The sequence below is a fragment of the Anastrepha obliqua genome, chromosome 5, assembly GCF_027943255.1.
Source record: "Anastrepha obliqua isolate idAnaObli1 chromosome 5, idAnaObli1_1.0, whole genome shotgun sequence".
In the NCBI taxonomy this organism is placed as follows: Eukaryota; Metazoa; Arthropoda; class Insecta; order Diptera; family Tephritidae; genus Anastrepha; species Anastrepha obliqua.
This window is the reverse complement of record NC_072896.1, coordinates 42905032-42928985: the sequence shown is the minus strand read 5'-3', so window position 1 is coordinate 42928985 and position 23954 is coordinate 42905032. Positions and strand designations below refer to the sequence as shown.

The following is a 23954-nucleotide window of genomic DNA, read 5'->3' as shown; positions in this document are numbered from 1 at the left end:
CCAACAGCTTCCATTTGATACCCATATTGTACATACACATCCGAAGGTTACCCGGGTCAACGTTTTGACCTATATCTCGAGACCCTATCTACCAATAGGTATTCAAACTATACGGAAATCATCTTCAATACCTACTTAACAATGTGTGTAAGTTTGGTTTAATTCGGTGCGAAGACACGGCGGGTCCACGTTTTGGCATATATTTCCAGACCCTAGTCATCAATAGGTATGAAAATTACCCCGAATTAAAGCACTTATCAACAGCTTTCATTTGATACCCATATTGTACATACACATCCGAAGGTTACCACGTTTTGACCTATATCTCGAGCCCTATTTCCAAAATAAAATATAATCCATGTTACTCGTGATGTAGCTTTCGAATGGTGAAAGAATTTTTAAAATCGGTCCAGTAGTTTTTGAGCCTATTCATTACAACCAAACAAACAAAGTTTTCCTCTTTATAATATTAGTATAGATATGGTAAATATTACCATACATTTTTCCTTCAGATATAATAAAAAAATAATAATAATAACATTAAAACAACAGGTATTATTAACAAACTTGGTTTTATTTTAAATTCTTCAAGTAAATCAAATTAATAATAATCAATAAGAAGGCATATGCCAATACAAATACGTGAATTTATATATGTACATATGCGCATATACATACATATATACGCTCACTTAAGTAGGGGAGAGCAAGATGTCGAACGTTGCCGTTCGTTTGCTTTGTTTGCTTTGTCGTTCCTTCCGCGCTTTCGCTTGCAGTTCATTCAATGCAATGAGCAAGGTAACTACATATGAGCAAGGTAACACTAATATGAGCAAGGTAACACTAACGAGCAAGGTAACTACATATGAGCAAGGTAACACTAATATGAGCAAGGTAACTACATATGAGCAAGGTAACACTAATATGAGCAAGGTAACTACATATGAGCAAGGTAACACTAATGAGCAAGGTAACACTAAAGAGCAAGGTAACACTAATGAGCAAGGTAACTACATATGAGCAAGGTAACAACACATTTTTTCGTGCGTGCAGCCTGTTAAATCGAATTATAAGACGTTATCACGTCTAAACCCTTTACTTCTTTTGTCATTATTTCATCAATAAAAACAAGATTGCCAACACCTGATGTGGACATGCAACCCCAAACCATGACGCCTTCACCTCCATGCTTGACTGTTTTAATTGTAATTTTTGGATTTAATTCTTCATTTTGTTTCCTCTACACTTTGAGTCGCCCATAATATCTGAAAATATTGTATTATATTTCGACTCGTCGGAGAGATTTACTTTGTCCCAGAAGTCAAATTCTTCAAGCTGATATGCTCTGGCAAATTCGATTCTTTTTTTTCTATTAGTATCACTGACAAAAGGTTTTCTTTTAGCAATACATGCCTTACAGGTATATCCATTTCTCTTGATTGGCTCGCACTGTATTCGATGAAAGAATGGTGTTTAGAGATGTTTGCAGTACAGCAGTTATATTCGGAGCGTTTTTGAAAGGAGTTTTTTCTATTGTTCTCTTGATAAGACGTTCATCTCTCTCAGTTAACTTCCTAGGGCGGTCTGATCCCCACTCATTTTCAATCCTTTTCTCCTTTTTGAATCTTTGTGTTACCTTTTGCACTGTTGCTCATCAGCAGGAGAATGATTTTCTCGATTTCTGAGTATGATTTTCCATCTTTATGCATGCATTCAACAATTTTGCAATTGCATTGGCTACTTCAAAATGCGAGCATATAAACCCTTTTGCTGTACGAATTTCAGACTTACATTTACATTTTTGCTTGCCGTTGTTGATGCAGCAGACAAAGTTGGTTCTTTTTTTTAACACACTTTTATTAGCTCGGGTTGTATGTATGTAACGGAATTTTTGAGCTTAATTTTCACTGACTTCTAAAAATCTGATCGACTTGGAATTTTGCACACCTATCAAGGACCGATGACAATGCAATAATTTGATAAAAGTTTTCCATTATCCTTATTAGGATTACCAGAATTAATATTTTCTTTTTTTACCTGTAGGCAAAAAGTAAGGTGAATTTGGTTGTAAAATGAAAAATCTTTATTTATTCTTGTAAATCAATTTCATCCCCTTCGAAATGAAATACACTTATCTTCTTCTTAATTGGCGCTAGAACCGCTTACGCGATTTTGGCCGAGTTTAACAAAGCGCGCCAGTCGTTTCTTTCTCGTGCTAACCGGCGCCAGTTGGACACACCAAGTGAAGCCAAGTCCTTCTCCACCTGATCTTTCCAACGCAGAGGAGGCCGCCCTCTTCCTCTGCTACCACCAGCTGGTACAGCATCGAATACTTTCAAAGCCGGAGCGTTTGTATCCATTCGGACGACATGACCCAGCCAACGTAGCCGCTGGATCTTTATTCGCTGCGCTATGTCTATGTCGTCGTAAAGCTCATACAGCTCATCGTTCCATCGTCTGCGATATTCGCCGTTGCCAACGTGCAAAGGTCCAAAAATCTTACGCAGAATCTTTCTCTCGAACACTCCAAGCGTCGCTTCATCGGATGTTATCATCGTCCAAGCTTCTGCGCCATACGTTAGGACGGGCATGATGAGAGTCTTGTAGAGTGTTAGTTTTGTTCGTCGAGAGAGGACTTTACTGCTCAGTTGCCTACTTAGTCCAAAGTAGCACTTGTTGGCAAGAGAGATTCTACGTTGGATTTCAAGGCTGACATTGTTATCGGTGTTAATGCTGGTTCCTAAATAAACGAAGCCTTTTACAACCTCGAAATTATAACTGTCAACAGTGACGTGGGTGCCGATACGCGAGTGCGCCGACTGTTTGTTTGATGACAGGAGGTACTTCGTTTTGTCCTCGTTCACCACCAGACCCATTCGCTTTGCCTCTTTATCCAGTTTGGAGAAGGCAGAACTAACAGCGCGGTTGTTAAGGCCAATGATGTCAATATCATCGGCATACGCCAACAATTGTACGCTCTTATAAAATATTGTGCCTGAGCGATTAAGTTCTGCGGCTCTTACGATGCTCTCCAACATCAGGTTAAAGAAGTCACACGACAGCGAGTCACCCTGTCTGAAACCTCGTTTGGTGTCAAACGGCTCGAAGAGGTCCTTCCCAATTCTGACGGCGCTGCTGGTGTTGAGCAACGTCATCTTACATAGCCGTATTAGTTTTGCGGGGATACCAAATTCAGACATCGCGGCGTACAGGTAACTTCTTTCCGTACTGTCGAATGCAGCTTTGAAGTCGACGAAAAGATGATGTGTGTCGATTCTCCTTTCATGGGTCTTTTCCAAGATTTGGCGTATTGAGAATATTTGGTCGATGGTGGACTTTCCAGGTCTGAAGCCACACTGATAAGGTCCAATCAGTTGGTTGACGGTGGGCTTCAGCCTTTCACACAATACGCTCGCTAGAACCTTATAGGCGATATTTAGAAGACTAATCCCGCGGTAATTGGCACAAATTGCAGGATCACCCTTCTTATGGATTGGGCAGAGCACACTTAAATTCCAATCGGCAGGCATGCTTTCATCCGACCATATTATGCATAGGAGCTGATGCATGCACCTTACCAGCTCCTCGCCGCCATGTTTGAATAGCTCAGCCGGCAGTCCGTCGGCGCCCGCGGCTTTGTTGTTCTTTAGCCGCGTTATCGCTATTCTCACCTCGTCATGATCGGGTAGCGGAACGACAATTCCGTCGTCAACGATTGGGGTATCGGGATCTTCACTTTCTCTGTGACATGCGCAGCTGTCACTGTTTAATAGGTTCGAGAAGTGTTCCCTCCATAATTTAAGATTGCTCTGTACGTCAGTCACCAGTTCGCCGTCTTTGTTCTTACAGGAAAACGCCCCGGTCTTGAAACCTTCTGTAAGCCGCCGAACTTTCTGGTAGAATTTTCGGGCGTTGTTCCTGTTGGCCAGCATCTCAAGCTCTTCGCACTCACGTATTTCGGCCTCTCGTTTCTTCTTTCGGATAATACGTCTCTCTTCCTTTTTCAGCTCTCTGTAGCGATCCCACATGGCTCGCGTTGCACCCGATCGCAGCGTGGCTCTATAAGCGGCATCTTTTCTTTCTGCGGCAGCATGACATTCCTCGTCGTACCAATTGTTTTTTCGGGCTCGCCGAAATACACTTATGCCAACGATTTTTCCAATCCCCGAAACATGCCAAATAGTCCATTTCCGGTATAGCCATCAGCACCTTCTTCGATTCAGCTTTTATCTCCTCAATCGACTCGAAACGCGTTCCCCGGAGTGGTCTCTTGAGTTTTAGGAATAGCCTGAAGTCACACGGAACCAAATCAGGCGAATATGGTGGTTGCGGAACGATATGCGTGGAATTTTTGGTGAAATAGTCACGAAGAACGAGTGCAGTGTGAGACGGTGCATTATCGTGATGCAAAAACCAAGACACACTTTTATTAGCTCGGGTTGTATGTATGTATGTATGTAACGGAATCTTTGAGCTTAATTTACACTGGCTTCTAAAAATCTGATCGACTTGGAACACACAACATAGATGACAAGATGGGAAACTCTTTTTCTCGTGAGAGCGCTGAAAAATGTGCATTTTTTATAACATTTGCCAATCTTGCCACACCGGTAGAAACATGAATTGGGTATTTTTTTAAACAAAAATTGGGAATTTTTAGTTTCCACACCACCATTGAGGTTAGTATTTAGTGTGCGGTTGTGTAATAGTATATTACTCGTAAACACCGACATATATATTACTAAAAATAAAAAATAGTTAAAAAAGAAACTAAAAAACACGCTTTTATTGCTAATCGAACTAAAAAGTAGAAAATAAAAAATAGTTTAAAAAAACTAAAAAACACGCTTTTATTGCTAAGCGAAATAAAAAGTAGAAAATAAATTTTAATGACAAAGGGACCTATAATGAAGTAATAGCAAATCGAACGATCAGTCATAGTCAGCTACCTCAGAACAGAATTATAACAAAAATTAAGATACAAATAGAGTAATTCAAATTAGAGTTAAAAGCGTGGGATGCATTTTGCTTCACTTTCATAACCCTCTGTACATAGGTAGTTGCCAATAGAATGATTGCAATATTTACTATATCAAGCATCCCACGCTTTTAACTCTAATTTGAATTACTCTATTTGTATCTTAATTTTTGTTATAATTCTGTTCTGAGGTAGCTGACTATGACTGATCGTTCGATTTGCTATTACTTCATTATAGGTTCCTTTGTCATTAAAATTTATTTTCTACTTTTTAGTTCGATTAGCAATAAAAGCGTGTTTTTTAGTTTTTTTAAACTATTTTTTATTTGTGATTGAATCTAGAATAATGTGTGAAATTTCTTAAAGTTAAAATTTTAGAAATGGTAGGGTATCAAGATTTATGCTGTGCACTGTACATACATATGTACATGCTTATATGTGCGTATTCATACAGTTGTGCAACGATTACAGTTTCAATCTCTGTTGACTTCAGAAAAAAATAAATTTTACCGAACTGGACGATGAACAATACTTCAGCATCTTCTCCGACTAGAAATGAATGAGAGAAGAAAACTGTCCGGCCCGGGATTTCCCACGTTAATAATGAAAATAGACATACCCTATACCCCCTACATATCATTTTACGTATCAACTGCTCAGACGGACGGTTATACGAACCGCACTCTGAAAGAAATTGGAAAGGAATTGTTTTTAAATTTATAAACAAAGCTGAGAGTAAGATGTATTTTTATTTATTTCGCACAGATGAGACATGTGAAACACCAAATGGAATAAAAGGGAAGTGTATATCTATAAGTAAATGCAACACTTTATTACCGTTAGCCAGAAATGACCGATCGAAAAGTGAAAACAACTTTTTAACAAGAAGTATGTGCGGAAAAGACTCTACTCAGGTAAGACAACATTTCCGTTTAGCTAAATTAAATTAAAACGTTGAATTTAATAAAAACTAAAATATGTAGTAGTATAAGTATATATGGGGCGTTCCACGTCAACCGGACCAAAGCTCTGTCCAAAATTCTATGGGAGGAAAATAATCATATAATATGTCAAAATACTCGTAAACTCATGCCCTTTCAATTGCAAAGTGGCAAATTTGAAAATTCAAAATGGCGTCATTACCGTGTCACCTCAAAGACACTAAATTCCAAAATTTGCAAATATATCTATCAATTACTTTTAAAAATAGGTTCAAAAATGATGACTCATGATATATTTGAATGCTTTTGGGGTCGCTGATGACGAATCCGATGTCAGTTTTTCAATTCAAAATGGCGGATCCAATATGGCGGACATTTTTCGAAAATTTTTTTGGATTCGCTTGAAACTCATCACTTGGGGGTTTTCGGGGTCGCTGATGACGAATCCGATGTCAGATTTTCAAAATTCAAAATGGCGGATCCAATATGGCGGACATTTTTCGAATATTTTTTTGGATTCGCTTGAAACTCATCACTTGGGGGTTTTCGGGGTCGCTGATGACGAATCCGATGTCAGTTTTTCAAAATTCAAAATGGCGGATCCAATATGGCGGATATTTTCGAAAATTTTTTTGGATTCGCTTGAAACTCATCACTTGGGGGTTTTCGGGGTCGCTGATGACGAATCCGATGTCAGTTTTTCAAAATTCAAAATGGCGGATCCAATATGGCGGATATTTTCGAAATTTTTTTTAATTTGCTTAAAATTTGTTACTCGGGGGTTTTCGAGGTCGCTAATGACGAATCCGATATCAGTTTTTCAAATTCAAAATGGCGGATCCAATATGTCAAATCGATGTTGTTTTATAGCCCTAAAAAGGACTGATTGATGATTTATTTTTTGGTGTTTTAGCTACTTTATTAGCCCTGAAAGGGGCTGATTAAAGGTTTATTTTTTGGTGTTTTAATTAATTTATTAGCTCTGAAAGGGGCTGATTAAAGGTTTATTTTTTGGTGTTTTAGCTACTTTATTAGCCCTGAAAGGGGCTGATTAAAGGTTTATTTTTTGGTGTTTTAATTAATTTATTAGCTTTGAAAAGGGCTGATTGATAGTAACTCTCTTTAAATGGTTTTATATTTCAAAACGGCTGATTAATATTGGACAATGGCGAGCGGTTCATGGTCATTCGAGTACCTATAAACGTTGAGTTTATTATGTGGTGTAACTATAAAACAATGTGCTGATTGGATTTTTGTTACAGAAGGTGCCGCGGAAAATCTCTTGTTTAGCGAACGTTTCATTTTTTCATGTTGCTGTTTTGAATAAATAAAAAATTGAATCGATTTAATGTGCTCTTTTGCCCAATCAAAAAGAGCTTTGGCATTCAAAATGGCGTGTTGAGGTTTACGTTGTAAACTGGCACGCGTTGCTTCTCTTTTTAAAACTGCTCCAACGCCATCGCATGCTCCTTTCCCATGAGCAGTGGCATGGAAATGCCACTCAGCCTTTACATTAAAATCTTTTTCGTGGTTTATTAAATTTATTATTTGGTACCGATTTTTGTAGTGCTGTTTAGCCCCGTCAGTAAAATAGTATATTTTTTTGACATTTGGGCATACTTTCTTTATTTCCGGTATTACTGTCTGCTGTAATATGTAAACTGCTGCAGTATCATGCGTTGTACAGTCTGACAGTAAAACAATACTGCGGTGCTTCATTTCATTCCCTTCCTTGTAATAGAAAACTGCAGGATGTACTGTGCATTGATCATTATTATAATGAAATAAGCATAATTTTCAGAAAAATCACACTGCAATATTACTTCGCCGTCTTGAAGATTATTTTTTTTTTCCTGAAAGTACTCAGACTGCCTCTTAGCAATAAAATGATGCGCTAAAAGTTTCTTAAACTGAGTGGACATTTCTCCTATAAAATCTTCTGAGGAAAAGAACATTTTCTTCAGAGTACACTTATCAGTCGATTGCCAAGATCTACAAATAATTTCACTAATTTCATTAGCTTCTAAAGCAGTTGACACTTATTTAAAAAGGTTTCAATTCCAGGACATGAGGTGCATTCTAAAAGAAAACAAGAGGGCTGAGGAATTTTACATAAAACAAAATTAAAACAATCCTTATAATTTTTAATTAAAAGCTCTGAATCAGGTGCCAGTTTTTCAAAATTCAACTCATCAATCATTAATTTAAAATGTTGATGAATTAAGCAGACGCAAACGCTATGAGTGCCAGCCGATCCCGCACAAACACAATTTTTTGGCCTCAAAGCAGCAAACTTTGACATGCCAATCGGCAAATCAGGATATTTTTCCTTAAATTCTGCATGCATTACTTTAATATCGGTAAGCAAGAGTCTTTTTTGTAATAATCGTTTTTCTCCATTGACTTTAGCGGACTAACAAATTTTAAGCAAATTAAAAAAAATTTCGAAAATATCCGCCATATTGGATCCGCCATTTTGAATTTTGAAAAACTGACATCGGATTCGTCATCAGCGACCCCGAAAACCCCCAAGTGATGAGTTTCAAGCGAATCCAAAAAAATATTCGAAAAATGTCCGCCATATTGGATCCGCCATTTTGAATTTTGAAAATCTGACATCGGATTCGTCATCAGCGACCCGGAAAACCCCCAAGTGATGAGTTTCAAGCGAATCCAAAAAAATTTTCGAAAAATGTCCGCCATATTGGATCCGCCATTTTGAATTTTGAAAAACTGACATCGGATTCGTCATCAGCGACCCCAAAAACATTCAAATATATCATGAGTCATCATTTTTGAACCTATTTTTAAAAGTAATTGATAGATATATTTGCAAATTTTGGAATTTAGTGTCTTTGAGGTGACACGGTAATGACGCCATTTTGAATTTTCAAATTTGCCACTTTGCAATTGAAAGGGCATGAGTTTACGAGTATTTTGACATATTATATGATTATTTTCATCCCATAGAATTTTGGACAGAGCTTTGGTCCGGTTGACGTGGAACGCCCCATATATACCTATATATATGTATATGTATGTAATTGGCGCGTAAATCCTTTTTGGGACCTACATTTTCAAGCCGACTCCGAACGGCAGATATTTTTTATGAGGAGCTTTTTCATGACAGAAATACACTCAGAGGCTTACCATTTCCTGCCAAGGGGCGACCGCTATTAGAAAAAACTTTTTCTTAATTTTGATCTTTCACCGAGATTCGAACCGACGTTCTCTCTCTGAATTCCGAATGGTAGTTCCGCACCAACTCATTGGGCCACGGCGGCCGCCTAAGTAGTATACAAGTATAATAAGTGGTTTGACAGATATACTATGCCAAAAATTCTGCAACAAATCTTTCAATTCAGGGAAATTAATATATCGACCAGATCGATGTCAAGAGTAATTAGAAATGATCTCCACATGAAAGCCTTCTATCACTCCACAGGTCATCTTTTGACAACGCTTGAAAAAAATTAGACTCGACAGATTCAAGCAGTCTGTTCGGTGGCACGCGGTCAACGGCCATGAAAATATTCTTTTCACAGATGAGAAAATTTTCCCTAATGAAGAAGTTTTTAATAAGCAAACGACAAAATCTATGCTAGAACTTCCGAAGGCGCAAAAAATGTTGTTCCAAGGATTCAGCGTGGACACCATCCAGCCTCCATAATGGTTTGGTGGGGAGTGCCTTGTAAAGGCGTAACATCTCTTCAGAGGCCCTGGTCTTGGCAAAAGTGTGCCAGGAAAAGGCGTGGCGAAGCAGTTGAGCAGTACTCTCTTTAATGGAGTACGTTGGATCTTCCAGCAAGATTCCGCTCCAGCCCATAAGGGCAAAATTCACCCAGTAGTGGCAAAACAAAAAATATTCCTGGGTTCATAGCCGTGGAAGATTGGCCGTCTGGAAGTCCAGATCTGAATCCATAGGACTACAGTTGGTGGGCAGACTTGGAGAACATGGCCTGTGGAACACCTTACAGAAATTTCGAGAGTCTCAAACAATCTTTGGTTCGAGCAGCAAAGTCAATATCCATGGAAACCGTGCGTGCTGCAATAGCTGAATGGCCTAATCGTTTGAAGGCTTTTGCAAAAGCAAATAGTGACCATTTCGAATGAATTTAAAAAAAAAAATTAATATTCACATGATTAAATAAAACTAACTTCATTAAAAATGGTATAATAATTTCATGTCTTTAACGGACTTAACTTGTAACAGAACTTATGGCAGGACTAAGTATTCTCTTTTCTCCTATTTAAAACTTGATTTTATCGTTATTTTGATATAATATAAATTTTAATATTTCATGCAACATTACTTGACTTACAGACATTAAATAATGAAAGGGTTTTGGTACCCAATGGCAAATGCTCGAGTGCGATTCCATCATTAAAAACTTTCTCATAGAAAACCATTTACCGTTCGTAGACGAGAAAACAAGATATAGGCTCAGACCACAAGTAATTATAAGTAAATAAGTAATACTAAGTAAAAGTTTCATAAATATGATAAATAAATACCTAACTATGTATTCATAAAATGATTATAACAAAAAAAAAACAAAAATACAACATTTTTTTTTGTTTTACGAGTGCAGTACAACAACCACTTAAGTAATGTAAAACAATTCATAATTCATGAGTTTCAAATTCTATATATTCTAAGTGGTTTTCCACTCCATTTATAAGCCCAGAGCTAGGTGTGGTCTGGTTGGTTTAAAGTGGTAATTCTTCCAAAATCCAACTAGCGCTTCCGCGCCATTTCGTTGCCACATCCTCGTTACCAACTTGTTTAACGGTTATTTACAGCATAACTATATCCAGTCTGTGCGGTTAAGGAACCTTATTAGGTTGTTAACGTCTAAGCCAGATAGTTGTTCGAGATTCTCGAACAGCGGTTGGCCCAGGGTTAACATTCTGTCCTTCCATAGGGCAGGGCATTCACAGAGGAAATGGAAGATTGTCTCCTTTTTCTCCGGTTGTTTGCAACTGTGACAGTATGTATTGTGAGGGATACCCATTTTGGCTGCTTGTTCTCCGATAGACCAGAACCCAGTTAGGACTGCCGTTAGTCTCCAGGCGTCCCGTCGTTTCATTCTTATTAATGCCGACGATTGCTTGAGGTTGTAGGTGGGCCATAACGTTCTGCTAATTTTGCATTTCGTCTGGACTTTCCAAATATAGTCTGCGATTCGGAGGTATTTTAGGGAAATTGTGCTCTTGACTGCACCCAATGGTGTGAGTACCGATTCTGCAAGAGCGTTATTCATGGCAGATCCCCCTCTTCCCAGTTCATCTGCTTTTTCGTTGCCTTCAATGTTCCGATGTCCCGGGACCCAGATTAAGGTAACTTTATGGTTTTCACTCAAGGTGGTGAGGCTATTCCTACTTTGTTCCACCACTTTGGAGGTTGTTGTGGCCGAACCCAGTGCCTGGATTGCAGCTTGGCTATCCGAGAGAATAGCGATAATACCCTTAAAAGAGAAATCTGCGATTAGTAGCCTACAGGCTTCCCCAATTGCCAGTACTTCCGCCTGGAAGACACTGCTGGTATTAGGGAGACACACAGATTTCTCAATTTTAAGTCTGTGAGAATATATACCAGCTCCAACACCGCAGCCCATTTTACTTCCATCCGTATAGACTGTAGTGTCGAAGTTGTTTAGAGAGAATCCCTTATTCCATTCTTCCTTAGTTGGAAAGAGAGTAGCAAAATTCCTATTGAAAGTTACAGTCGGGACGATGTAGTCAGTTCTCACCGAGATTAACTGAGTTTGTCGCAATAATAGACTAGCATGACCATAAGTTTTTTCTCTCCAGCGGCCCGCTTCGTTTAACCTAAATGCACTCATGGTTGCCGTCTTCTTAATATGTAGGTCTATTGGAATAACGTGTGTCAGTGCATTGAGAGCCTCTCTAGGACATGATCTGATTGCACCGACCGTTATTGCACATGCTGATCTTTGTATTCTGCCGAGTAGTTTGGTATTGTACTCTCTCCCTAGAGCCTTCCACCAAACTACCGAACCATACGATAGAATAGGTCGTATAACCGTCTTATACAGCCATAATGTATGCTTTGGTTGAAGACCCCAACTTCTTCCAAGCATACGTTTACAGGCATATAAAGCAATTTCTGCCTTCCTTACCCGTTCTTCAACATTTAATTTCCAGCTTAGTTTGGAGTCCAGAATTACCCCTAAGTACTTTCCGCTGGGTGATAGTGAGAGAGTTTGTCCGTTAATATTTGGTAGGGTAAAAGTTGGTACCTTATATCTGATGGTGAAAAGCATAAGCTCTGTTTTACGTGGGTTTAAATCTAGGCCACAGCCTGTGGCCCAAGAGTTAAGCTCGCCTAATGCCCTTTGGATGATCCCATTGATCGTATTAGGACACAGTCCTGACGCCTGTGGTCTAGGAAAGAGTAATTTCTTCTCTCTAATTCAGGAAGTACAACACAAAGACAAATAAGATCACACTGGGGCAATCTAACGGGTTTATCGCAATCCCAATCAATTTAAAGACAATATGGTATTGAATAAGAAGAAGTTTAAAATCATCTCAGGAGTTCTAACAGTGCATTGTACGAGTATATTGAATTATCCTCTTACTAACCTGGAATATACTCCAATGTAACTTACAGCTTTTGTAGAGAGGTAGATAAAGCCGCCAAACATGCTATACAACCACACCTAATAATAATAATAATACAGAAATATATTAAAAAAGAACGATTTAATTTAATTTTTTTGTAACTATCAATTGTAAACAATTTTGGCGAATTTGTGCAGAGAGAGATAAGCAAAAAGCAACTCAATAACTCACGTCCTCACCTTTTGAAGAGAGTAAAAAAGGCCCCACATTTGCCTGGATGGAGTCTATTTGGGGTGTGCCTCCAAACGGTAGATAGTTTTTTTATGAGAAGTTTTTTCAGAGCAGAAATACACACCAACTCCGGCCGCCATTTTTGAATACTGATATCAAAACCCCATTTAAATCCGCTATATAATATAATATATAAGCGCAAATATGATATACATACCTACGGACACATATCTGAATGTACGCTAGGTAATTTGCCCGCTATTTTGACTAAACAGTCATAGTCGTCCTTATTTATTTATGTAGGTACTTGATTATTGTTATCATTGGTTTTTATATTCCAAATGGAACGTAAAGATTTTGATATTCAATAAATTCGACCAAAAGTTCGTCTCTTCTTCCACTTTTGTCTTGGTATATGTACGTGGGGGATCTGCTATCGGTTAATTTCGAAGATATATGTGCATATGTATGTACGGAATTTATTTTATATTCAGGGGTGACCTTGGGGAGTTTGAGAATTGTTTTAATGAAGTAACGTTGAAATGTATCTATTCCTCAAATAACCTACCACTTGAGCGGCGTAAGTTTGTGTAGATCTGCACACAGCTTCGGACAGTTTCCATTTTGATTTTAGTGAGATGAATGGCTTCGCTCCCTGTGCAATTAATACTAGCTTTTGCTGAACTATTTCTGGCTTCTAAGTGCTTGTCGAACGTCATTTTGGGTGTGAGAATGACACCAAGATATTTATATTCTGCCACCACTTTAATTCTGCTCTTTGGTACCCCCATTTTTCTGCCTGGGAGAGTCGTTCACCTCTTCTAAAGACCATCATCTCCGATTTATTTGTGCTAACTTCCATATTCCACTCAGATCGATTGCATGACCTTAAGGTTATCTGCCAGGAGAACAATATCATTCGCATAAAGAAGAAAACGTATATTCATGCCCTCAACCAATAGTCCACCTTCCAAATAGTCGTGCAAATCCTTTAGGTATAAAGTGAAGACAACACACATTTTTTTACACAGTGCAAATTTCAAAATAATCGGATATTTCCTTTCCTGTCCAAACCGCTGATCTGGTATTCGCGTAGATATTTTTGATCACGTTTGTTATTTTGCTGGATATTCCCATCTAGAGAAAGTTTATAAATCAACGGTCTTATCGGCACCCTGTACTATAGTACTTATAGTTTCGATTCAATAAAATGCTTTTAATATCAAATAATTACATTTTACATTAGGTCTAGAATATGGCCTATGTATGTATATATTCCCAGTATTATTCTTATAGATAAATATATTTTTATGTTTTAACTCATAGATATGCTGCCCTGATCCACAAGAGAGTGACAGAGGAAAGCTGCCTTTACCTCCGAATTGTGGGCACGTTCCGTTAACAAAACGTATTTTTGATCAAAACTTGATTGATATTGGTGAATTTCCTTGGACTGCGTTGATCATATACTCCAAAGGTAAGATCAGTATTCATTGCCATAAATAAAAATGAAAGTAGGTATTGTTAGATTTCATATAAAAATAATAATAAGCGAAACAAGGCATACATACATATTCAAATTAGAAGTCTGCAAAACAAAAGTAAAAAATTAAAAGGTTTTTTGAATTGCATATTATTTTAATGCAAGGTGCATTAGCTGCTACCTCTTTAAATATTGACAAAACTGGCAAGTTATCCTTTTATTTTCTCAAAACAAAGTTCGGCTGCTATAAAAACTCTGATTGTATGGATTGGGAAATTTCAATATACAGTCCGGGTCACTTGATTATAGACAATAATTTTTATTTAAGAAAATGGCTATTGAAGCTACCGTATTCGTTCTAGTAATCCAAGGTTTTCTAATAACTCAAGTGAAGACTGTACTTTGCGCGAACATAAATATGCATCAAAACATTATTCCATCTAACGGTATTTCGCAGTAGTCAAACGTCAGCAGTTGTAATTCTGTGCTTGATTTATAGGTTCACTTGGTACACCAAATCGTTTAGTGCATGTCTATCACTCGGAAGTGCACGGGTTCTAAATCCCGGGCATGAAACACTAAATTATAGAAAAAGATTTTTCTAATAGTGGCCGCTACTCGGCAGGCAAGCCTCCGGAAGTATTTTGGAAAAAGCTTTTTGGAAAGCCGTTCGAAATCGGCATCCAACTGAAGGTCTCTAAATTTGTGTGCAAATATCTGTACAAACGGCACAAATAGGAACAGGAGCTCAGCCAAAACACAATAAAGGCTGTAAGCGCCAATCATATACATATATAATTTTAAATTTACTCGCATGTACCACATACAGTCTTCTTGCAACTTGGTTTCTAAGCAAAGAAAATATATAGTACACTTAATTACAAAATTGAGTATACACTTCGGGTTGCAAACGAAAAAAAATGAAACAAATTATGGCGGATTGTTTTTCTTTTTCTAATTCATAGCAATCTTATGTCCAAATTGGCTGAGTCATTTTACCTAACATTGAGGGGAACTGCAGAGCCGATGAGCTAGCCAATGATATAGGTACCTATACATAGACATTGATATAGGTATACCCTTGCAAACATGTAAACTACGTATCCGCGAGGAAATTGTAAGAGTAGCGAATGAAAGATGGCGTAATGAAGCCACTTGCAAAATCGCCCGACAGCTATGGCCGACTCTCAATGCTAAACGCACGGAACTTCCACTAAGAAGAGATAAGCACAATCTTAACACACTGATTTCAGTTATTACGGGGCACCGCACTTTCTGTGTCACTGTCCTGCTCTATCCAGACGTAGACTCGCCATTTTGGGTGGACAATCCTTTAATGAATTAGAAGATCTCGACGCTGTCGAAATCAAGGATCTTACAAAATTTTTGAAAAGTACACATTGGCTTTAGAAGAAATAAGGGCTAGTTCCCCACGCGGCATCACACTGGGACATGAGTCTGAGTGTGTCCTACAGTGGACAACCGCTTCAACCTAATCTAACCTAACCTATGACCAAATACAAACGCGTGGCCAAAAGTAAATTTATCGATCTTTTTAAAAATCCATGGTGTAAAGATTTCAGCGGTGTGGCCAACATCTGACCTTTACCGACCTGATCGACTCTCAGCGCTATGTTCTAGTAGACTTTTTTTCCTCACATCCGAATATGCTAGGAACGATGTCGAAAAAAACTGACCCGCCCTAATGTTGGTGCGTGTATGTAACAGCATGCAATTGTAAAACCTGTTTGTGATGAAAATTATTAAAAAAAATCTAATTATATAATTTCCAAAGCACGATCAATCAGAAAAAAATGTATGGTAGTTTTAGTGGAAAAATAATTATATAATAAAATTTAAAAGTGCAGTTGCGGGCATAAAAATCCGAAGGAGAAAAAATATCGAAATTTTTAATATATTACATTTTTACATGTTTTCATGTTGGTTTTATATGAAATTTTATCTAAACCAACCTATTATTTGAAATAAATAGTCTGCATATTTTTCAACGCGGATATGAATATTGCGAATTTTAAATAGAAAAGAATTGGTATTTAGTTGTATGATTTTTTCTCAGGATCACTGCAGAAAGTATGATAGCGGCAATTTATATATTTAATGTTTAAGTATTAAAGAATATAATGGGTAAAACTTACCTTAAGAATTGAAAACAAAATCACAAAATTGAGTACACAATTAATAAAAGTAGCGCAATTTAATAAAATATAAACTATTAACTCGGAGGAGCTCGTTTAATAATAGATTTTAATATTTCCACATTTTAGTCTTCAAAAGTCAGGTATTTCCTCAATTTTGAGAGCAACTCTATATTTTATATGTTCGTTGGTTGAGCTTTCTGAACTATACTTTAATCGTCCCGATTTATACCGAATTAATGTTTGTTCCCTGTTCTTGCCTAAATAATTTTTACAGTTATTCACTCTAGTGTAAATATTGTTGCAAAGGGCAATTTCCTTATCGGTGAAAAATTGTTACATGCTTAGTTCTAAGTGGAGTGATTTTAAATAGTTCACAATGATTATTAATGCTAGGATATTTCTAAATAGCAATGATAAGATTTTTAGTTCTTATTAAATATTTGTTCGTTTGATTTGGTAATTTTTTGTCAATTAGTTACGTAGAATAAAAATGTGAATTCGTCAAATAAATATGCATCGTCGGTTCTAGTTAGAATATATTTCCTGTTAGTTATGGTTGTTATTTTGGTGTCTTCTTCTGCCTGAATTGCGATTATGATGACTATGCCTAGTAATATCAGGTAATTCATTGTCATCTCCTGTAACTGTGTAATTTTTTACGTTGTCTTTGTGAATAACTTTTCCCTCCTTAGTCAAAATCGTGTCCTCACGATCTTCCTACACTACGTACTTTTTGTAACGACTGTCGCTTTTACTGCTGATGTTAGTCCTTAACACCAATATCTGGTCTCCTTGTTTGAAAGTTCGGTGTCTAGTTCCCCAGTTTAGACTTTGAAATGTTTTCTCCGATGCGTCTTTTAATTTTTTTACTATGTCTTCCTTGCTGTATGTTATCAGGTTAAAATGTATATCCTTTGGTTTTTTTTTCTGTGACGGTATGGGTTGTGTTGTTCAATTACTTTACAGCTACAAATAGCTCCTCGGTTGCTGATGTTGAATGCTTTATTTTTAATATTCTTGCCAATTCTGATATGGAATTGTGCGTTCGTTCTACCTGGCCGTTTGCCTTTGATCTATATATTGGTGTCCGTATTTTGTTGATATTGTATTTTATTCACACTTGTTTTAACATTGGTGTATTCAGACAACTTTCGTTATCTATCATGAGTCGTTTACAGTTCGGAAAATTGTTGATAAGAATTTCTTCTACTCTTTTGTCCATTTCTGTTTTTGAGTCTGTCTCTACAATTGTGCTAAAGTTGTCTTCCTCGGATGTTAAGTTGTTGTTTAGCATGAGTTTTGGTTGTTGGTATTGATTGGTGAACTGGCCACTGTTAGCTCGTGGTCTTTTCCAATTTTTATTGTTTCTATTCACGTCGTAGTAGTTGTTTTGATGCTGAGTTGGTTGCCTGAATGTTGTGTTTCCAGACGTTGTGTTCATAGGTTCTAGTTTTGGTTATTGTGATGGTGGCTGGTTATATTTTTATTTCTGCTGAATCATGGTGTTCACGTCGATTTGTTCCATAACGTCAATGGTGTCCAAATTTCTTCGTGTATTAAGTTTATTACGTTTGTCCAAATATTTTCTCATCTGCTCCTTTCTATGAGAATTAGATCACTGTGTTTATTTTTTTAATGGAAGAAACACGAATAGTTTTACTATCACTAAATTTTTTATTTCTTTGTTCACTGTATTTTCACTTCTTTTCCTTACAGTATTTATTTTTTTTACATAAGGTTTTATCCTTTATTATGAAGGATTATGTGTGTATATATGTCCTTGCTGCGACAAGCATGACTATTTTTTGATCCGCTCACTGGGGCATCAATGTGATGGCATGATCGCCAGGTTAAAGACTTGGAAGATAGTTAAAGATTTGCTTGTCTTTGGAAAATATATAAAAAATTATTTTTATGAATTTAATTTTAGGGTAGTTCATAACACTATGTTAATACTGGACTGACTGCCAACATATTTGGCAGTCGTATTGACACTTATACCTCATCTTGCCGTTTTAGGTACACGACTTGTATATTAGTTTCTTTGTTTGCTGCTTAGGAAAAACATGTTTATCTTTTGTTATTATTAACAAATGTTTATCATTAGTTATTCTTAAAATACATATGTTTGGATTTGTTCCGCCCTGCATGATTATACTTAGAATTTACTTAACTATTTTTATTTATCATATTATTTGTGAATGAATTCATTCCTTAACTAGCGCCCGAGCGCCCTTTGTTAATTGTTGAATAACTCGAAAAGTATTTGTCAGATTCACTTCAAATTTTCACACAAGGTTTTTAGGATATTATACTTTAGGAAAATGCAAAAAACCCCCAATTTTGTGAAAATTCTACTACCCCTAACCCCTTGAAACGTGATGACAAGACAGAATAATTCGAGACAAAAGTCGCTAGAGGAATTATTGTGAGACGTTTTATTTGAATAAAAATGCAACAAATTCTTCTATATGTACTTAAAATACATTTACTTTTGAAGCAACATTTCTTTTATTGTAGGTAACGGAAACACGGGCCTTCATTGTGGCGGCAGTCTCATAAACGAACGTTACGTTCTCACGGCAGCACATTGTATTAGCGAGCGGATCCTTCCTTCAAGTTGGCATGTGACTGGAGTTCGATTGGGTGAATGGAATCAAGAGACAGAAAGAGATTGTCAAATTGATAGCCGAGGAAATTCGTTGTGTGCAGACCCGCACATAGATATAGATGTTGAGGAACAAATATGCTCTCCGCTATACAATGTAAGAACTCAAGAAAATGATATAGCATTACTACGCCTTCGAGAAAAAGTTATTTTCAACGATTTTCTTAAGCCGATTTGCTTACCTGTCGATAGAAATTTACAGTTAGACAACTTTGAAAATGCGACTATGGACATTGTTGGATGGGGAGCTACTGAAACAAGTAATAGTAGTAAAATAAAACTGAAAGCATTGGTAAAGGGGCAAAATCTGAATATGTGTAAATATAAATACCACACTTATGCAAATATTGAATTGGGAGACACTCAAATGTGCGCTGTTGGCGAGAAAGGTGAGGATACTTGTCGGGTTGTTTCCGGTGGACCTCTTATGTTTCCACAAAGGTATAATGCATTGGAATCATACTTTCTGGTTGGTGTATTTTCTTTTGGACCAAATCCTTGCGGTCAGGAAGGATTTCCTGATGTATATACTCGTGTGGGGTATTTTTTAAATTGGATACAAAACACAATTAGAAAATAAAAAAGTTATTAAAGTATATAAACTATATTATTTTTTTCTCTTCAGTAGAACTCAGAGGTAAGAATCATAAGCATGAAAAGCAAATTAACAATTTTTAAAAAGTTTAAACTTAGTTCATTTTAGTTGTTAATTTTTTTAAGCAAAAATAACAGATTTTTGACGTGACAACGTCTTATAACTCGATGGAGCCGGCTGCATGCACCAAAAAACATGACTCATGCGGCGTTGCTCTGAGGCGTTGCTCTGAGGCGTTCCATTTAAGGCTTGAAGTGCAAGCGAGAGCGAGGAAAGAGCGACAAAGGGGCACAATCGGCCTTCGCGTTCGGCAACGTTCGACATCTGTCTCTCTCCTCCCTGCTATACAATAATACTAGACTAATTCAATTTCACCCAATAAGAAATCAGTGCCCATTTTTTCGATATTTCGATACTAAACAACTTCACACTGATTCACCTAAAATAATAATCTATACATTTAAACGTTTTCGTTAAGTATGAAGTGCAGGGAAAAGTGAATGTGGTGTCAAGGGTTTATAGCAACGATAATTGCAGCGATAAAGGTAATGATTCTTTCGATATTAAATATACATATGTTCAGTGATATATCTATTGTCGAATATTCGTGCTTTCATCATTTAAATAAATAACATCGATCCGCTATTGCAGCGATTGTAAGTTATGCTATAATTGACAAAACTATACAACAATAAGTTAACAGAATTACATATTTCACGATGAGTACAAAATCAATGGCTTTACTATTCGATTGAAATAATTATCGAGCGTAGCTATGATTTCAAAAAATTAAAACATAAATGTTAAATCTTCCACATATCATAACAACATGTCTGAAATGACAGGTTGGACAAGCCAGTCGTCAAAGGGAACAATTTTGTCCTAATTCCTCCTGCTCAATGTGGCTTTTTAAAAGCCAAAATTTTAATGTTACCAAATTTTAAATTTTAAATTTAAGATTTATAAACAATAATGTTTATTGTTTTGATAAATTATTCAAAATTATAACTTTTTTACAACAAATTACAATTAAATTTTAATTAAGTAACTAATTGAACAACAACTTTTATTCAGTTTACTTGCTGAAAGAAATAATTTCAATACAAAATGCATTATTATAAAAAAATAAAAGTTGTAAAACAATTGCTCAACGCACATCCATACTTGTAAAAACTATGTATGTAAGTTAAAACTCCGAAAGTTTTTGAAATAAAATAAATAAAAATAAAAAAAATAAAATAAATTTTTTTTAGGAAGCTATGCCTCTTTATTATTTGACTGTCTAAAACGAAGTGACAATTTTATTTTTTTAAAACTAAAACTAAAGCTAAAGCTTTATTAGCGCGAAGTCGTTACCTCTGCTACCGTTTCAAGGGCAAGCGCGAATGCATTACCTACGGACGCGAATGCAATTTGATTCTAAGGAATTTGTGCTTGCCGACGTTGTGTCAGCAAAAAGCGTGGGAAACGATATTTATTTTTGTGCATTTTGAATTTGTTTCGTGTTAACAACCCCTCTCCTTGAATTCAAACGTCCTCGTTTGATGTACATACTTGAATAGTATAATTTTTATTGTTGAAAATACGAAATTTATTGCGAATTTTGTATGCTCTTTGCTTTCTAGCAAGTCAATGTATTTAATGTTTTTTATATTCATTTCTAATGAAAGAATTTTTTCGGTTCTATTTGATGTTGGTTCAAGTTGTAGCACTGCTGGTAGTGGGTTATCTGTTGGGACTTCTTTGGAGCCAAAAGTTCTCTTCTCGATTTTTATTGTTACATTGTGGTGTCGTATTAAAAAAGTTCCTTTAAGATTAGTTGTTTCATTGTTTATTTGTACTGGACCATCAAATTGATTTAAGAATAATAGTCCTGCCGACATTTCTTCTATTATTGGAATATGTTGATTATTGATCTCGGTACAGTTTGGTACACGACTTTCTAGCAAATTGGCAATACACGTAATAAATATATACTAATTTTGTTAATTTTATGCAGGTCAAAAGTCGTGAGTACCAAACAACAATTAGAAAGGCGAATCCACAATTCGCAAAAGGGATTTGCACCAAAGTTCAGGCAGCAAAAAAATGGGAGGAATTTACAACGGAGCTGAATTGCTTGGGACCACCAGTGAGAACGGCAGCAAAATGGATTAAGCTTAATAATAGTTTTTTTTTTGTGATGTTTATAGAAATACATTTTTATTTTCCCTTGGCAGGTATGGGCTGAAACACGTAGAGGAACTGAAATACATATTTTTTTCGAATGACGAATAATTGAATAAAGAAAATGTATAACAAAAATAAAACAGAAACTGTGGCGTAAAGGTTTCTATTTAATACTTTTTAGATTTTTCTATAATATTCTCAAAATTTCATTTCTTATGTTTTCTACTTCTCCGTTATTTGACTCCACTTCAATATCTTCAGCATCATCGTACACAGTGGGTTGAGCAAGTCCTAGCATATCTTCATTACCAATACTCAATTGGTACGATCCCTGAGCACAAAATCGCAGAACTGTGTCTAGCTTTAAAATATTTGGAATCAATTTGGCTCGGGTGCACTGCTGCAACTGGTTTTCTGTACTGGACAGTAGGTTCACCAACGCCTCTTTAGATAATCTAAAGTTCTTTAAAAATCTGTAAGGAAATTTCTGTAATATTAAGTACGTCAACACATTTTAAAAATTCTAAATTTACTCAGTGGAAGCCATTTCTAGGGGGTTGGATGCGTCCCTCAACTGTTTTCTACTTCTAGCTAGTTCCACTAATCTTTCATCGTCCGATGAATCGTCGAACCACAACTCCGTTGTACTCATTTTCACAAAAAATACTTTTTTTAACTTTTAAAAATAATGTTAGCAAAGAATTTCAACATAATCGGTTTTTCTTTTATTTTGATTTGCTGTATCAGCTGAGAAAAAATTATCTATTGTAAATGCGTCGAGCGATCGAAATTCACAATAGTCCTAAAATTCGTTCGATCAGCACTTTCGACTACAGTCGAAGATCGAATGTTGCTCATAATAGGGGCCAATATATGTATACAGCTGTTAGTGTGTAGATCATCATGGCTCCGCGATTGAATAAAACCCGAATTTTTGAACATTTTAATGTGAAAGATGATAATATTGCTATATGCAATATTTGCAACAGCAGTTTAAAAACAAATAGATTGTTTAATCTAAAAAATCATTTAAGCAATGTACATAAAGCTAATATAATATTAGGGATGATGAAACTTCAAGCAGTTCTGGTAGTGGAATTGCTATATTGAACTGGTCACCGAGGAAAGTATTCCATTTAATGTGTTAGATTCTTAAAGTATGAAAAACATTATAGATCCCATCTGTCGTGGTTTGAGTAAAAAGAGCAACAAACCGTTTACCTTAAACAGCCGAAGTTGTAAAAGTGTTTTAAAACAAGTTGCAAATAACACAAGAGAGGAAGTCAAAAAAGAACTAAATAAGCGCTTAATATCATTAAAAATCGATAGTGCATCTCGTCTATCACGTGATATATTTGCTCTTAGTGCACAATATATAAATAATTACAATATTCAATCAAGAATTCTCGGAATGGTAGAACTCAAGGGTGTTGCATCAAGTTCTTCCCGAAATATTGCTGCTAAAATTATAAAAATATTGAGCAAATATGGTGTCGGTCTTAATCAAGTTGTGTCCATCACATCTGATAATGGGATAAACATGATTAAATCATCAAAAATTTGATCGCACTGCACCGTTTTAAAAGAAGATAGAGACGATGTAGATGAAGCCAATGACGTAGAAATGTTTAATGACACATTAAAAATACAAATGGGAGACATTGAGACATTGAGATTTGCCGCTGTGCAGCACATACTGCTCAACTTTGCGCATTAGACAGCACTAAAGATCCTGTGATAAAAAGTTATTTAATGAACTGCCGAAATTTGACCAAGTACATAAAAAAAAATTCCAACGGTTACCGTGAAATTTTTGAACATAGGACTAAGAATAAGTTCGTGCGGTTTTACAACAGATGGCGTAACTTGATTATTATTCCATCGATCCACATTTCCAAACATTCATTGGAGAGCTACTGTCGTAAGGCACAAACGTCAGTATAAGTTAAAAAAATTAGCCCTTCCTCAACTGGATTGCCCAACTAGATGGGAATCAACCTACAATATGATTAAAAACATATATAATTCTAAAGATGTATTAGTTAACATTGAGTCTGTAAAAAATAAATCGCAGGATGAAAACTTTGAGCTGAACGATGACTTATGGGCTTTTATAAAAAGTTACTATACAGTTTTTGAACC

The 23954-nt window shown here is 36.3% G+C and overlaps 2 protein-coding genes across 2 annotated transcripts in view; one reads left to right on the top strand and one right to left on the bottom strand.

Moving 5' to 3' along the window:
- Positions 1–19814, top strand: part of LOC129247777 (serine protease easter-like) — a 31442-nt gene extending 11628 nt beyond the window's left edge. Inside the window, exons 4-7 of the mRNA XM_054887077.1 lie at positions 5744–5892; positions 14065–14215; positions 18901–19685; positions 19769–19814. Coding sequence (XP_054743052.1) covers positions 5744–5892; positions 14065–14215; positions 18901–19628 — 1028 coding nt within the window. The 3' untranslated portion in view covers positions 19629–19685; positions 19769–19814. The remainder of the gene's footprint in view (positions 1–5743; positions 5893–14064; positions 14216–18900; positions 19686–19768) is intronic.
- Positions 19815–21971: 2157 nt separating this feature from the next.
- LOC129246819 (uncharacterized) lies at positions 21972–22484 on the bottom strand. The gene is made up of 2 exons (XM_054885451.1): positions 22346–22484; positions 21972–22285 (listed from the first exon to the last, which is right to left on the bottom strand). Exons 1-2 carry the CDS (start codon positions 22462–22464, stop codon positions 22000–22002), a joined length of 405 nt encoding a protein of 134 aa, XP_054741426.1. The 5' UTR covers positions 22465–22484; the 3' UTR covers positions 21972–21999.
- Positions 22485–23954: the final 1470 nt, after the last annotated feature.